The sequence below is a fragment of the Columba livia genome, chromosome Z (assembly GCF_036013475.1).
Source record: "Columba livia isolate bColLiv1 breed racing homer chromosome Z, bColLiv1.pat.W.v2, whole genome shotgun sequence".
Lineage (NCBI taxonomy): Eukaryota > Metazoa > Chordata > Aves > Columbiformes > Columbidae > Columba > Columba livia.
Window position 1 is genome coordinate 15704338 of NC_088642.1, and position 17422 is coordinate 15721759.

The window sequence follows — 17422 nt, forward strand, 5'->3', positions numbered from 1 at the left end:
CCTCCTACTTTTGATTTTATGTGGATTCAAGTTACTCTATAAAAGCATTAAGCAAGCTGTTTCAAAGGAAGTTCTACCTTAATACAGAGCAGAAGTTTCCTTCTGTTCCCTGCAAGACTCGAAACACATTTTCAGCACCATCTGGTGGTTAATGAGTTTACTCAAACAAAGGAGTGTAGGAAGGTAAAACACATAGCTCAATATCTTTCCAGAAGTCCTGAACAACAAAAATACAAGTCTCTAATGTTCATAACACTTTTCTTGCCTCTGTCTTTTTATTATGGTGACCTCAAAAAAAGGTCAATTTAGACCTGTAACTGTTTGTATGCTTCCCAATGCTTCAGCAAGGACTATGCTCCTGTCTCAAACTTAGAGTAAAATCTCTTTAAAAGCCCATAAGGAAAGGTTGGCAGGCAGATCAAGGTAATGGAGGGACCTGGTTCATTACTCTAGTAATGTGTGTTTTCTCCTGTTATTGTTAACTTGCAGTTTAAGACTGTTTCAAAAATTGAGAATGGCAGCAGCAGTGATGATTTTGAGGGGCTGTAGCAGTCAGGAGTGTTGACCTACATGAAATTTGCTATTGTGTCCATCCAGGTCATGACAGGGCAGAGGAGTAGCTGTGGTAATATGAAAGATAAAATGCCGATTCTGTGTGCTCTGAAATAAATATGACAGCTACAAATACTTGCTTTGAAATCTCATCCTGTAATTTGCTAACAGAAAATAAAAAAAGTAAATGAGCTCCTCTAGAAATAAAAACCCAATCTATAACACACATTTGCAATGTATAAAGTTGGGGTGAAGACATTTAAATAAGAGCTGCAAAATAATCCATTGGGAGTGAAGTGTTATTTAAGTCCTGTTTTTAAAATCTACCTTTTTTGATCTCTGCTTGCAAAATTCACTTGTTTGTTGATTTTCATTGATAAATTATAGAAACATAGATAAATATAAGCCTTATGTTTAGAAGACATGGAGAAAATATGTATGTGCTTAGCTGTTTTTTCAGATAGCACCCCAGAGCTCTAGGAATAATGAGAATAGATATTTTTTGTGCTATATTGAAACAAAAATATTAGTTCATGGAGAGCACTTTAAATTGAGATTACTCCATTTTCCAAAAGTTAAATAGCTATTGATGCAAATATTTTTGCAAGTCCTTTTTACTTCACACTTAGTAAAAAGGTGTCAGTGATTTGTGTGTCTTCAGCTATTAATTAAAGAGATATAAAAATGCAGTCAAACCAGCACATAGATCCAAAGCTATAAGCTGTACTAAAATACATTCACATCTTTTATTTTCTTCCTCCTTCCTCTCATCTCTTTTAGAGATGTTTCTTTGAAAGATAAAGATCTCTTTCTGTAAGACTTAAACATAAAGCGAAAAGAAAACTGTAGGGTTAACTTATTCCATATTGGCCAGTTAAAGGGTTAAAGACAAGCTTCATCAAAGTGTTTTTTTTTTTCTTGTACAGAAAGCAAACACCTCAAACACATGCAGGACTTTAAATTCTAATTTTTTTCTTTGCAGTTTATATCTGTTCAAACTGGGATTAGCACCGCAGATCCAGGACCTACTGGGAAAAGTAGACTTCACAGGTAATAAACTGCTTATCCAATAACAGATGGTTTCTTTGCCCAGTAAATCTGCTAACATAGTACATATTTTCTATTATGGTTTTTCTCATCCTGCAAGGTTGTTCTGAACACATCCTAATTAAATAGGTGGGAGGCTTCTGTTTTTAATGAATGTCACTCTTTGAAGGACAGAAGGGAGTGAATTTGCATGAAATATTTGTCATACCTTAGATTCCTTAAAAATGGGGAGGAAAGCCTGCTAAGCAGCCCTGGTCACAAGTGTTTTCAAAAACATTGCACCTGTATTTGTAGGTATGGTGATTCATAGTGAAATTCTTATGCTCTTGTTCTGATAATATTTCTTTTTTTATGTGAGCAGAGGAAGAAATCAGCAACATGCGAAAGGAGCTAGAGAAGTACGGCATACAGATGCCATCTTTCAGCAAAATTGGTGGGATTCTGGCCAATGAATTATCAGTGGATGAAGCTGCATGTAAGTGTGGCTCTTGCTTTGTTTTCTACTGGATAATTTTACAGAATGTTAACAATTTTTTTCTATGTTTTAATTAATCTAATTTTCCACCTCTTAATAAGTAACAAGAAAAGGAAGTACATTTTCACCAATTATCATCCTGCATCATTGTTGCATGATCTCTTGCAATTTTTCAGTCTGCATTTTTAAGCACCTCCATTGAACTATCAGAAATGCTACCAGGAACAAAGACTTTATACAGTCTTTTGCATGGCTTTAATGTTTTGGTAGCTAGGGTTTCTCTAGAATGATGATTTGAGGTCTGTGTGTGCCTTTGCATCATACAAGATACAATAGAGACAGCCATGGGAGGTGTTTCCTCTGTGCCTCCATCCTGTGTTTGGCTCTTGCAATTTTCCTCTAACACCCAGTCACGTTGCTGTGTGGACAAGACACTGTTCCAGACAGACAACTCTCACATATGGCGGTGCATATGTGAAGGAATCACTTGCCCCCATGGCCAGCTCTGAGTCTGACTGCTGGTGTGTGACCCACAGCATGTTAGAACTCTACAGGGTAGCACGTCCTGCTGGTGCATCCAAAATAAGGTTTTTCCTTTCAGTTTGTCTTGAACAGCTTCCACTCAGAAACAAAATTAAATGCTTTTTTGCTTTTCAAGCCATTTTTTTCCCTACATACCGCTTCATTTCACACACAGAAAAATGAAATGTTTAAAAAAAAAAAAAAACTTGAACTTAAGTGACAAGGAATGTGTCTACTTCATTCCACACTTAAGCTCTGGTTATTTTGTTCAAAATCCTAGCCTTTTTCAGAGGGGTAAACTGAAGACCAGAAGGGCTGCCTTGAGTATGTTCAATGGTTCAGTGGATCACTGATACAAAGAAGTAACAGTACTACAGACAATACCTGGGGTGAGGGGCGGGACTAGGGCTGCGTTATAATTAAGTTCCACTGCAACTTTTGCTACTTTGCAAGATTTAGCAAACCAAAACAGGCTGATTCTTGATATTACTTAGTGTGCTGATATTTCCAGACCTTAACTTAAAACACACTTCTTCACGTTGATTTGCATTGTCCTTGTTCCATATTTTTGACCCTGCTAGAGCTTACTATGTGCACGCTTCTACAAAGCTAGCTCTTCAAATACTACTTTGGGAAGTGGGGGTAGTTTGTCTCCTATTTTAGCAAATTTTCAGAGATTTAGTGACTACCAAGCTCTTTTCTAGGGAGCTTCCTTCCTTTCCTGAAGATGAAAGGACTTTCAGCTCACTTCTCTGAATGCTTTTTATAGTGTATATAGGGTTTCCTTTAACTTCTGAAGTGTTTTCAGCCTTCCATTGAAAAGTGGGGTTTCCTGATGTTGGTTCTATCCCTTTGGGCAAGGAGTGTGCTGTAGATAACACGGCCTGGCCTAGGACAGGAAACATCTGCTATAGGAACCCTCACGCACTAGAGAGGTTGGACATGGAGATAGTGCTGCAGGAAAGGGCCTACCACCCTGTTTCCAAAATGGAGTAAGCAAAAGGAGACATGAAGTGACACAGCTCCTGATTACTCCTGCTGTGCTGTCAGCAATAATAGAAATCAGCGTGCAAAGAGTAAGCTTAAGTGCTTTCAAAGGAAGCTTATTCTGAAAGTAACTTTCTCTGTTATTCCATGCCTCTAGATTACTCTTTCAAGTCCAATCAGGTTTCTCACTGTTTCTCTTGGTAGATGGGTTCACAACATCCACCAATATCTGTTCACATCTCTCTTAACCATGAAACTATCTTTTCACTATATTTTGGTAGATCCACTTAGGTCAGTGAGGCCTCTTGCACAACTACAGAAGAGATTACTTTCTTCCTATGTGTGTTGTTATGAGAATGTAGGGGTGATAAGTGTGTCTGAGAATGGTGGTCTTCTCTTAGTCCCTTGAAGTTGATCTGGGTGCTCATAGAATCATAGAGTATGTCAAGCAGGAAGGGACCCAGAAGGACCATCAAGTCGAACACCCTGCTCCTCACAAAACTACTTAAAACTAAACCATATGACTAAGAACATTGTCCACAAGCTCCTTGAACACTAACAGGCTTGGTGCCATGATCATTTCCCTGGGGAGATCATTCCAGCAACTGACAACCCTCTAAGTGAAGAACCTTTTCCTAACGTCCAATCTGAACTTCCCCTATTCATAAAGTTCAATGTCAAAGGAACCAGTGTGTCTCTCGTCTCTCTCCTTACTTTTCTTCTACTATGTTAGCTGCTTATGATTCCCAACTGCTACTGTCTTGAATTAAGCCAGAGTGAACTTGTTTTAGAACAACTTTCTAGCATTATTTTAATGATAGGCTATTGATTATCCACCAATAGTTAGGTAAGATGTTCTAGTAACTGCCGTCTCTGAGAATGTATAGCTTCACACATAATTTGAGTTTCCAATGGTCTCTTCTTCTGTTCTACTTTCCTAAATTTGTAGATCCCTTTGTCTTTCTAAAAACTCAAATTTCCTAAGCATTGACAAGCATATTTCATTTCTTTCATATACTGAAAGAAACAGAAGGCTCTAAACTCAGACATATATATTGTCAGTCAAACTTAACCTGAAAAAGTGCTGTTTACTGAATACTTTTCTCCAGTTTAACAAAACTATGCAAGGCCATGTAGCAAGTGCATAGTGATAGAATAAGGAAAGATGGCATTCCTGTTTTCCCTCACACATGTCCTTTGTGGCATGAAAATATGCCCTGAACAAGCTGCTGTGGTGATAAATGGAGAGCTGCTGTGTTCCTCCTTTGGATTAGGATCTAGGTAAACATTTATCAGGAATTACATTTTATATAGTAATATCTATAAAATCCATGAGATGAATGTGTCACCAGGCAATTGTTGGGGTGTCTTGTGGCATGCAGGTCCAGATAAAGTGTAGCTCCTGTTGAAGTTCTTCATCTGGACTGATCTCAGGGCTAAATGTGTGCAGAGAATACCTGGGACAATAAAATAGTAACCCCTAGTTGGGAGAAGGGCAAACGTGGAAAAAACAGCAATGTGCCACCTTTAGGCAAACATTGAGTGATTTTGTTGGTTTGATCTAGGGGAAGCATTAACAGTGGGACATTGGAAGGGGAATATGTAAATTGTCACATATATTAAACACTCACTTAAAATAAATCAGAAGAAACAGTGACAGTTTTTAACATGTTTTACTTCCTGAAATTTAGGATTGTGCTTTTAATTTTAGTGCATGCAGCAGTAATAGCAATTAACGAAGCTATTGAGAAGGGAATAGCTGAGCAAACCATTGCAACTCTGAGGAACCCAAATGCAATGTTGCTAAATGTGGATGAAGAACTTGCACAGGACTATCAGAATGAACTCTTTGAAGCTAAAAGGAGAAAAGAATCAAATGCAAGACTGAAGGTAATCGTATTTTATTAGCACTCCTATACATGTTCATTCACTGATACAGCATGCTTCTCATGCTGTAGTATTACGACTTTAAAAGTTAAATTAACTTTAAAATTCTGTGCAATTAGGAAAGAAAAAATCCACTTTTAAGCTAAATAACATAAATAATGATAATACAACAGTCAATTTCATAAGCTAGATTACTGTAAGCATGATATAGCTTAACTTTGACCAAAGGATAAAATACTAGAGGACTGAAAACAAAGACTGGTTTTCCTCTATCAGTTTTTTTATGAAAAAAAAACTGTTGAAGTTCTAAAAAGAATGATAACTTTTTTGAGCATAAAATGTAACCTCTGCCACACATCTTTAATGTGAAATTATGTCCTTTGTTTTTTATGTGACAGGTAATGTCCTCTGCAGTTGAAAAATGCTACACTATGTTTACATAGCTGTTTTACAGGAAGCAGAAAGTGCTTTAAATATTGCTCACCCAGTACCATGAAGTGCTGATTACTTTAGTTCATGTCGTCAACAAATCCCTTTACAAATACCTACAGTAAATATTTCAGCTGATGCAGTTTTAATGAATCCCACTAATACCTTTCCTCCCTGCGCAGTTTTTGTGTGTACTAGCAACAATTTTATTTTCTTAGAACGGCGCCATCTCTGAAGAAGAGAGAGATGTCTATGAGGAGCTGCTGACACAAGCTGAGATTCAAGGCAATATCAATAAGATAAACAGTAAGCCATTCTGGATGCTTATGGAAGTGTGCACGTAACACGTGATCGCCCAGATTCCAGCTGAGCACATTTAAAACCCACAAGAATGAACAAAATATTTCTGTAAAATTTACAAAATACACAGAAGTAGCTAATGTCTGTCTACAACAGTTTTTTCTTGCTGTCCTTTCTCTACTAATCTTTTTGTGGGCTAATGTCTGTGGTTTTGGGTTTTGCTCTAAGAATTCCTCAGTTCAGAATCAAATTTATCACCTGCTCAGTTTTCTTACATTTGAGTTTCTTTTGTGTGCAGAATACTGTAAATTTTGACCCCCTCTTCTATATAGAGCTGAAATTCATTCATAAGCAGTGTCTGAACTGCCCCCATACGGGCTTTCACAGAGCCAGAGACTCCCTTCACAGGATTGGTCTTATCCAGCAGAGGATTATCTGTTTCAAGTATTGCCACCCTAGCTTGCTTTTACAAAAAGTGAGATGCTGACAGCAATGGACTTATTTTTGCAAAAGTGTATTTGCTGTTTGTAAGCATTGTTTTCATTTCAGTTCACATAGCTTTAGTTCAAGTGAATGAGGCTATTGACCAGCAAGATGAAGTGGCATTGATGGCAGGTTTGAACCATCCTGCTCTGAGCCTACTTGAAGTTCTGCCACAAAATTCCTCATGGTACCTATTGCAATTGTGTGATTCTAAAGAACAGAAAATGCAGGTAATTGAATTGAACACATTCTATACATAAGTTTTCATTTTTAGGTGACTTTAATCCAGAGAAAAATGGCCTTTACTCTGCCTCTAGCATCATTTATGAAACAGTTTTTTAAAGGTTTTAAAATAACTGATATACTCTCTGACACCACAGTAGCTGCATTTGCTCTAAAGAGCATAATGCCCTTATGAGTAGTTACTATAATAACTAAGATATGCAAAGAAAATTCAAGATATAGTGTGCAGACCCTAACACTTTGCTTTGAAAAAGAGCTAATATTGAACAATTAGCAGCGAATGAAAGAGTCATTTGGGTCTTAAGGAAAAAAATGCATCATTTTAACTGGGGTGAAAATTGCAGGGAAAGATTGATGTTGTGCTTATTGTGACATTGTAAATTATGTGCAGGGGATAATACAATCAAATATTAGTGTCCCACCAGGGGGGCTTATCCCTTGTCTCCTGTCAAACTTCAAAGCATTACTAAATCTTTTTTCTGATCTGTTAGATAGCAGGGGTTCCAAATATGCTCGACAAGAGTGAAATACAGAAAGAAGTTAGTGTTGCCAATGTGGAAGCTGAGGCTCACAAGCTTAGTGAGTAACTGTTTTAATACTAATATTTTACCATCACAATTTAATTATGTTAAGCTGATGAGCTGAATCTACCATTTGTTACATATAAATGAGATTTCTCAAACTGGAGTTTCCTTTTTGTAACTGTTCTTCTCAGTTTCACAATTGCCAAGTCACCAATCTGTGCTGCATTGGATATACTCTTATCTGAAGTAGCTAACACTTTTTTCTTTGAATAACTTAACCAATGTGTTTACCATTGGTTCAAAACTGAAGGCAATGCATGGCTTGATGGCTTGAACAAATATTTATCAGTGCAGTATTAATCCTCACTTGGGGGCAATGACCATCCTTGTAGAATTAAAATAAAATGATCACATGCAAGAATATTTGGCAATCACATCACAGAGAAAAAATATTCTCACTTTTGGATACAAATATCTGAATCTAACCTGATCTTAGCCTGCTAAAGATGTCACAAGATAGAAGTTACAGTTTGTAAAAATATAGTTAAGGGGGATCTAAATTTGCAGTGCATGTATTGCTGCTTTTGACCAGAAACTTCTTTGCTAGGAAGCTCAGCGTTGGTTAAACTGCTGTCATTTCATGCTACGTCTTGGCATGGCTTTGTGGCTGTTTTGTCTCTGATATTATTTCCAATACTTTGTATCCAGGCTGGTTGCTTTTGTAATGTGATTTAAAAGCTGTACTATGAGGCCAGCTTAAGCCAGAAGATAAGCTTAGCTTGCTACCTCCAATGTTAGCCTGTTTTAGATTGGTTAGGCATGGTGAGCAGTACTTCTTCTAAAATGGTTGCTCCCCTGGAAAGGAGATTAGGAGGAAAAATGTGGCATAAGAAAAGCAGTAAGAGAGTTATGGAGAGTAACTTATTTCTTATGCTTGGTTTGCAAAAGGAAAAAATACTGGGTTTTGTTGTTGGTATGTAAACAATTTAGAGTGTATTTTGCAAGTTTCATGTTCAGTTCCTGAACTAGAAATCAGTAGGTTGGTTATTGACTACAGAGCTGGACTAGTCCATTTGCAGACTGACTCTTCTCCTCTTTGCTCTCTAAACAAGAATGCATGCTGTAGCTTTGAGAGCCTTTGCTTCTTCTAACCTCAGGAATAGCCAATAGAGAGCCTTCAAGAACAGCATGGCCCAGCATAAGCATGCTTCAGAGAAACTGAAATGAGAGGCGAGGGGCTTGTTTTGGTGGACCTGTTTAATTGGAAAGCGCTTCAAAGTCTTTGTGTTGTGCGATAAGATCTGAGTGTTGCTGCATACATGAACTGCGAATGGTATCTGCTGTACAGTCTTGTACAGACTTGAGCAGTCAGTGGTGACTAAAAATATTCCCTGGATAGTAGCGTACAGAAAAGTCATGTGATAAGGTGGAAGAGATGGGTGTTTTGCTGATGGAAATGACATTTACATAATTGTGATTCTTTACTCTGCCACATCCAGAAACAACCTTCAAGGTTGTTTCCCTTTGCGCAAGACCAGAGATGTCCTCTGTACGTGTTTCTGGGTGTGTCCTGGCCTGGGTTTCTACAGAGTTGCCTCCTTCAGGTGTGCAATTACAGTGGCTATGACTAAGCTGAGGAGTGTTGTAAGGTTTCTGCAACTGCTCAAGTTGGAAGTGTTTTTCAGCACTTTTCTGCTGGGATTCAAAACTGCTGAAGTCAGTTGAGCAAAAAGACAAGCTGGTGAGTTGTTCAGGTGCTGAGAAGGGTTACACTTACAATCCTCTATGGTGGTCTGTTTAATTTGAAATTTGAACTGTACAAAATGGAACCATTTCTTGGTACTGAGGCACGGTGAGCAGTACTTTTGTGCTTGTGAGGACTGATCTTCCACACTGCCAGACAAACAGGTGACAGCACACAGAGGAAGTCATAGAAGCCATAGCATGTGGGTTTCAATTAGTTCAGCCACGGAAAATTTCAACACCCCAAAATGTTTGGCTGATTTCTACCAATCTTTCTGAAATAGACAGTAAAAATGTCATTGGTTTTTGCAGGGCAGGCTTGTTCTACCTAGCTGAGTCAGGTCCTGCTGAAAGGAGGCAGTGAGGGAGGAAGCGTGGTGCTGAAGGAAAGGAGCATTAGGGGTGAAGCTAGATTGGGGCACTGGAGCTGACATTACTCAGCAGTACCTGCCACAAGCAACCTAGGAGGGACACTAGGTCTTTTTCTGTGCTTGGGTGGGGTCAGCTCCTTGTTTTGGGTTAAACGTACAACAAGCAGTCTTAAGTGTCTAAAAGTCCAGAAACTTTGAAGTCCTCCAGTCAATTATTTGCTGCATACTTTTGAACAGACACTGGTTTTTCAACATTGAGCAGTTGAGTCTTGGAAGAATCTAACACAAATGTTTTCTCTAATGACAGCAAATTATATTATTTGGAATAACCTAATTGTTATCTACATCGCATAAAGAGCAAATGGCATATGAAAATTAATAGAATTTTCTTTCCCTGCTGTTCTTTAGAACTTATAGCAGTTGACAATATCAATACTGCAATTCGTAACTGTGATCCTTGTAAAACACTGGTTGCACTGATGAAACCGGAGGCACAGCTGCCTGTTGTTCACTCATTTGCTGCTGCTGTTTATCAGACTGAGCTGTTCAACCTCCAACAACAGAATGCTGTGGTAAGAGTGAAAAGCTTGTGACCTGCTCGGTATTACATAGTCAAACACAAACATAGCATGTTGTGTAAAATCAGACCTAACTCTCTTGCTATGGTGTTAAGTTTTGCATGACTGGTTTTGGTTGAATAGGCAATATTAAATCACAAAATTTCTCTTGACACACTTTGCTCTGGCTGAGCTCTTGTGTTGCAACCAATTGACTGACAAATTTAATTGTTGCATGCTCTTAATGAGGACTAACTTTTTTTTTTAGTATATGTATTGTGTAGAAAATTAATGCCATGCTATGAGGGTAAGATCAGAATAGATGGGACTGTGGGGCAAAAGAAGGAAAGGCTGAAGGGATCTGTAGCAACCTAGGAAACTCTACCATCAGTGTGTTAATCTGATAAGTGTATACCTGGGAAATTTGCCAAGTGTTTTAAATCAAGTCCATCTCCCTGATGGTTATCTGGACTGTGTAACTCAAATTCGTTACACTGCTTATTTAGCTTCCTGATCGTGGTACATTATCATCCTACAGAACTACCTGGCACATGATGAACTGTCTGTTGCAGTAGAAATGTTGTCAGCTGTTGTGTTGCTAAACCAGGCCTTGGAAAATAAGGACATCCTAATGATAAAGAATCATCTCAGAAACCCATGCATTGGCTTCAATAATCTGGAAGAGGAAAACTTTCAACGGTAAAGGTTTTGTCTTGGCTGGATGAGACTTGGCAACTTCTGCAAAAGGATAAGTAGGCATTTTACTAGATGGGCTATCCTGTGTAGTGTCTATGAAGTTCAAACAGTTGAAAGATAAACATCTGTGGTGTAAGTTTATAAGGGATAACGTGACTATTGCTGAACTAGTTGTTGTACTGAACTAGTATAGTCAATCACACAGCCTGCAGTGTTTGAGAGAAGAGGATGTGTGAGATACAAGGAGAATATCCTCAGAAAGCAAACATTAAGATCTGACAAGAATTTGGAGACACTAACACGTGCACCAACCATAGCTGGGAACAGTTAATCAGTAACCTCTCTGCAATACTGAAGGATCACCTTTGGAATGAGATAGTGTTTAATGACTTAAGGTTCAGGAGGTTCCCTAAACCATGGCTGACCCCTTTTCTGCTTGAGAATTGCAAAGGTCTGAAAAATGTAGCACAGTCCTACTTCCTAGAAAGCTGAGTACAATGCTGTAGCACACATGCATGTTCAACATTAAATACAGCCTTCATCCAGCTGCCAGATGCTAGCACTGTCATGTGCCTGACTTGTCACAGCCATGTGCTTCTCTCTCTGCACTCTTTCTCGCCTCTGCAAAAAATATTAGGTAACACTACGATTTGTGTGAGACCTGAGTCCTCAGCATGTGGGGGAAAGAGTGGGGACATGGGCAGGTTGTTGCTTCTTGGCCATGGGTAGTGGAAACCTCCATGTGCTGCTGGAATGCATTATGAGGCAAAAAGGGACAGCAGCGGCTGAAGATCTTCACCAGGCTGCTAGCAGACATCAATCTGAGAGCAGCCCTTGCTAGGTGTCTCAAGGCTGGAAAGCGGACAGTCAGCACAGGAATAAGAGGCTGGTGTTTTGGTTAGAAGGTGCAGAATGACATAAGGAGGAAAGAAATCAATCTATCACTTGGTCTCTGCTAGTGTGAAACGGTGCTCGTGGGCAAGAGAAGCAACATTATCAATATTTATAAATGGGTCCCAAAGTGTCCAAGTGCAGCAGTTTTGGCTTGTGTTACTGTGACCTGATCTCTAAATTAAACTGCTAGTCAATACAAAAGAAACACTAGGAATTCACTGGAGCAGAGAATAAAATAAAACTTTCTCGTGCCATTATGTAAGTCTGTGCTGCCAGTTGTATGTTGAACATCGCAGGAAGCTTTGACTGCACAATACCGGAAGGAATACAGTATAGCTAGAGAAAATTCAGCAAGGGAGATGGTGTTAAATGGTTTTCTACCAGAAAAGAAGAACTAGTTCGGAGTGTGTTTCCTGCAAGAGAGAATTTAGGGGAAAAATGCCATAGGTCTGCAAAAGTGTGCATGTTGTGGGGAACATGAGTTGCCAGCTTCGCTTAACTTAGTTTTTATTTTCTTATGATAACTGGAATCAGAAAAGATTTAGCACTATCAAATATCAAGTTTAAAATTCACACAAGGAACTGCCATCTCACAAAACACTTAAATAGTAGGACTCATTCCTCAAGAATATATAAAATTTCAAACTAGAGTAGATAAATGGAGCACAGCATTGTTTGCCACTATTAAAGTGACACTTAGCCTCCAGATCACAAAGCCCTTAAACTCAGGCTCCTGAATGCTGGAAGGGCAAATATAAGTAGGAAATTATGATTCTCCCCTGTATATTTTTTTTCCTGGTAACCACTCCTTACTCAGACATCTTCTGGAAATAAAGACAAATACTTGATCTGATGTATTGTGGCAATTGTGTGCTTGATTGAGGACTATTACAATTATTTAACTTATACATACCTGAGTTTATACTGCTGTGAACATTTCCAGATTATCTTGATCTTTGATTCTTCTAAGAGCAGACATGCTATAGAGCCTGTGCATGGAGAACCCTGAGTTGTGGGGAGAGAATAATTGTTTTTCATGCCTTCCTCTGTCTATGGCCCATCTTTCTTCACATGGTGGAAATGTGGGGGTAGTAGGAGGTGCCGCTACCTGATGCTAGGGCAGAAATTCTGGTCTTTGACTTAGCGTAGCAAGAAGCTGATCATAGTTTCTCCCAAATTTATCTGTAGTGCCATACAGCAAAGCATTTATCCAGTGTGTGTATTACCATCATCGCATGTTGCCAAGAAAAGTGGTCTGAATCAGTGTATAAGGCCATTTTTTCAGATGCTGAAATGCATGCATAGAACCAGCAAAGCAGATTGCATGTCTGTATAATTTCTGGCAAGTGATGAGTTAGTTTGAGACACATTCATTGAAAACAAATAGTAGGCACTAAATAATAGATGATACATCTGACTAATTCTTTGACAGTTTATCTTGTATACGAAATACATTTATCTATTTTATATCTTCTTGTAGTTACGCTGATACACTATTGTCTATTAAGTCAGAGGCTTCATCTCAAGGCCAAGATTATTTAAGCTGGAATGATATCCAGAACTGCATTGACATGGTTAATATGCAAATTCAAGAAGAAAATGAAAGTAAGTAATTCTTCCTCTACATTGCATGTAGAGATGATAGTCTGGTCCTTGGTACATAAATTCCTGTGCTGAAGGGCATTGTACAGACACTTCAAGAGAGGAGAGGTTAAAGAATTTTGGATGCAGTTGTTCTTTAAATGTTCTTTAAATACTGCTGGTCATTTGGCTGGCTGAAAGATATTCTAGGGTCCCTGCCTTCTGCAATGTTGCAAATGCCACGTTTATGTACACTTGGCAGTATATTTCAGTATTTGCACTGGATGGTCTTGCTTTGGGAATTTTGCAGAAATTGTAAGCAAAGAATGTACTAAGGGATAGAAGTAGAAATTACAGGCAGTGTCCTGTGGAGAAGTGTGTTTTAATGTTAAATGATTTCCAAGCCCTTGTTTTTCACAAGGGAGTTTGTAAGGACTTGTGCAGTAATTATCTGTCTTGTACTTATTTTAGGTAACTTGATTTCCTGAGAGTAGCTTCTTATGTGTGCTTTTTCTAATATAAATGGATTTAGAGATCATTTTTGCAGCTGAATGTAACTGTATTGCCCTAAAACGGTGCTGTGAAACACGATAGCTGGTCATCTGGGCTTCAAAAATGCTAAAGATTGAAGTTTCTCCACTGAATATAGTGGTGGGTTTCTGGTTTTGTTTTGTTTGGGGTTTTTTGGTTTGTGGTTTTGTTTGTTTTGGTGTTTTTTGTTTTTTTTTGTTTTTTTTTTTTTTTTTGGTTGTTGTTGCGTGTTTTTGTTTGTTTTTAACCAAAATATGAAACTGTCAAGTTATGCCCAATTTGCTGGAGCAAGGAAAGGAAGAGGGTAGCTTTCAGACCTCTAGCCATTTGGGAAGCGATCTGGAGTATCGTTTGAGAGTCTTGGTAAGACGTAGGCTAGCTGTTTCCAGGGTGGCACTGGCACATGGTGTTGGTGCCTTCCCCACACTGCCATCAGTGTTGTGTGTGCTAATGTGTTTCATGCTGCTAAAAGAACAGTTATATTACAGAAATACTAAAACTGACTGGATTGTTTCATTTCTAAATCTAGTCAAGTGGTGGCTGTGGACCCTTGTGGCTTACTTGGCAATGTGTGCCTTCTGGCAGGGAGGGATGCTGAGCAGTTTGACTGACATAATTACCTTTTTGGGGGGGAAGGATGGCCTCTGTCTACATAAGCAAGCCTCCATGTCCACATGATCTCTTTGGTAGCGCCCCAGAAAAGTTGCTTATTCCCAAAGCCTTATGAGGTCATGGATCCATGACCCCACCAGCTGGGCTGTCACGGGTGTGGGAGGTGATTTGTCACTGGCAGGGATGCCATGAAGCCTTTGGTTGGTGCCATTCTCGTATGGCTTTAGGGAGAAAGTACCCTAAGCAGCACATTTCAGCATCGTTTGGGGGTCAGAGGAAGTTGATTTTAAAATGCTGAGACGAGTCTGAAGAAAATGAGTTAGAGGTTTTATGGAATACACTGGACCATGTTACTTGCCAGCTGAAGTCCTGAGTGCTACTGTTTTGAGAAAAACAACTGGTTTCTCATAATGCCACCATTATCAGATTGGTTATTTAAGGTGAAATTTAAAGAAAGCTGTTAATATACTATATAGCACTGTGGTGGGTAGGTCAGTATGTATGCATGTGTCCAAATGAGGTTTTCAAGTAATCTGGTCTGAAAAAAAGTTGAAAGTAAGTCTTTTAGCACTGTAAGCCAATATGTAGGTGCCCATATTTAGATGTCACACCCAACCTTTCCTTAAGCTTCATGTAGATACTCATCCCCTGAAAGCAGGGAAGCCTTTTTTTGACAAGGATAAATTTGATTTTTATGGAAAGGGAGATACAGATAGGTCAATAACTGTGGCAGAAAGGAAAACTGTACAACTTAATAGATTCACATTAATATTTGAGCAAAAATAATTTTAAATCAGCTGCTGTTGCTGCCTCTGCTTCTTTTTATGTGATTTTTCTGTTCTTCGTGTTACTGCTTTGTTTGTATCTGATATTGGGTGTTACAACTTTCTCTGGTAACTGCATGTTTAACTCTTCTGTTTCATAGGAATCATTGCAATTGGCCAAATTAATGAAGCAATTGACCAAGGAAATGCTGAGAAAACTCTAGAAACACTACTGTTGCCCACAGCCAAGCTGCAAGATGTGAGACCAGCAAATGCAAGGCATTATCAGGATGTTCTGCACCAAGCCAAAGTACAGAAATGCAAGGTTGGCGCTTGATTGTTGCTGCTTTGTCAGAACTGAAATGCCAATACTTTTCACTTACATGTGTGTCCCTGTTCTGTTCCTGCAATGTTTGAATTAGCTGTGCAAACAGGGTAGTAAATAAGTCAATGACAACAAAGTGGCACTAAGTAATTTTTCACTACACCTTATTCTGACTGGCACAAGGAATTACTTCTTGATGTATTAATACTAAGATGTATTCTGTGCGAGTGCCACCTTGCTGCTTGTTAATTCTACTGGCTTGCTGCAGTTATTAAAAAACGTGAGCAGCAGCAGCTCTGATGTAGTTACGAGTCTATGCAAGGATCTGGTTACTAAACTATGTTAGGCAGGTAGTTACTGAATGGGTGGGAATTGAGGGTTTTGTCAAAAATGAGTCATAGTCATGCTGAAGGGATCATGTTTTCCCTTAAACCTCCAGGAAGTACTTTTGAACAGTCTGTTGCATAACACTGGTCTTTTATAATGGTGGAATTTTGTACGTATTTCAGTTCTGGCTTTATCATACAACAACATGTTGTCCATCCTGTAAGTGCCTTCAGTTTAAACCCATCTCAGCAGGATATTGCTATCTGCTTGCCCAAAAGCACTGCCCTGGTTAGCATCACTGCTCGGGGAAGCATAAACAAAGATCAGCCTAACAGCTTGCAGGATGTGACTGAACACAAGCTTAGCTACAGCCACTAGCACAACACTGAAAATACCCACTGTCTAGAAAAGATGTATAAAATCTGCATGATTTGCATAATGCATTCCTAAAGTTATATGGTCAGCTGGAGAAAGTCCTTGAACTTTGGCTTGTAGAAACACTTGCCAGCTATCTTGCCACCTCACCTGTGGTACCTGCTGTGAAACTGTTTCTGTAGTCCTCTGCCAGAGACTTTGAAAGGCATTAGCACATCTCAATTTCTTACTTGGGTCAGTGCTGGTTTCTTTGAGCACTGGATCCTGAAAAGTCACCTCCCTTTTTGTCTGTGCAGGGGAGGGTTTAGTGCATGCTGATTACTTTACCTGTCCTGGAAAGTCCAGGGTTGGTAGTCTTATGAAGAGGCTGTTGAGGGTGGTGGCCCTGTGCAGTGCTGGCCCAGGACATTCCAGACCCTTTGTGCATGTGCTGTGAGCAGAGATGTCCCCAAGGCAGAGATCTGCATGTGGCAGCCCTGCCTGGGCTGGCTCCTGCTGGGCTCCCCATGTGTGAACCCAGTGCCTGCTCCTGTCCCTGTGTGAATGTGCTGGTAGGAAGCAAATGGGTGTCTCCAAGTTTCAGAACAAAAACTGTGCAATCTCATCAAAATCCTGTCATTCAAAAATTTGTGATGTTCTTAAGTACCTCTGCTGGCCTTTCTCTCCTGAGTTGTTTTGGTTTTGTAGTCTTTTGACAAATACTTAAAACACCTCTGTGTTTTCCCCCTTCATGGTGAAAAAAACCACACCAATTTTGTTTAGGAAGAAAACAACACATTGTACGGTATCTACTCCCAAAAGAAATACTCAGATGCATTAATTTGACTTACTACCTACACTGTTCTTTAGGCAAAAATGATTTCAACTTCCTTTTAAAAAAAACACCCAAACAAAAATCCCCAACAGAATAGAGAAAGCGGTACAATAAGTCTGAAATCTATTCTCTACTTTTCTGAGTCCTGTTTATAAGGCAGATCTGCTTTTAATCGCATTTAGCATGTTTTAAGAGTGAGCTGTGGTAAAAGGAAGTATTTGATTTACAAGGATCAGATAGGCCTGCCTGTGAACTTCCTGTGTTCCTCAGTGTCTGGAAAAACATATGGGTCAAACCTGCTCACTTATTGTAACCAGCTTGCTGTCACGTCCTTGTAGCTGTGGTGGCTTTGAGGAAGTAGTCTGAACCCAGATCTCCTGTTA

At 39.2% G+C, this 17422-nt stretch overlaps 1 protein-coding gene across 4 annotated transcripts in view; it reads left to right on the forward strand.

Moving 5' to 3' along the window:
* The window catches only part of IQGAP2 (IQ motif containing GTPase activating protein 2), a 131698-nt gene that overhangs the window by 75518 nt on the left and 38758 nt on the right, over window positions 1-17422 (forward strand). The window contains exons 6-15 of one of the 4 annotated variants that reach the window (XM_065047367.1): window positions 1535-1602; window positions 1961-2074; window positions 5295-5473; window positions 6118-6205; window positions 6749-6912; window positions 7417-7504; window positions 9972-10135; window positions 10659-10819; window positions 13191-13315; window positions 15360-15523. In XM_065047367.1, the coding sequence (XP_064903439.1) occupies window positions 1535-1602; window positions 1961-2074; window positions 5295-5473; window positions 6118-6205; window positions 6749-6912; window positions 7417-7504; window positions 9972-10135; window positions 10659-10819; window positions 13191-13315; window positions 15360-15523 (1315 nt within the window). The remainder of the gene's footprint in view (window positions 1-1534; window positions 1603-1960; window positions 2075-5294; window positions 5474-6117; window positions 6206-6748; window positions 6913-7416; window positions 7505-9971; window positions 10136-10658; window positions 10820-13190; window positions 13316-15359; window positions 15524-17422) is intronic. The other 3 variants (XM_065047368.1, XM_065047369.1, XM_065047370.1) reach the window with 3 other exon arrangements.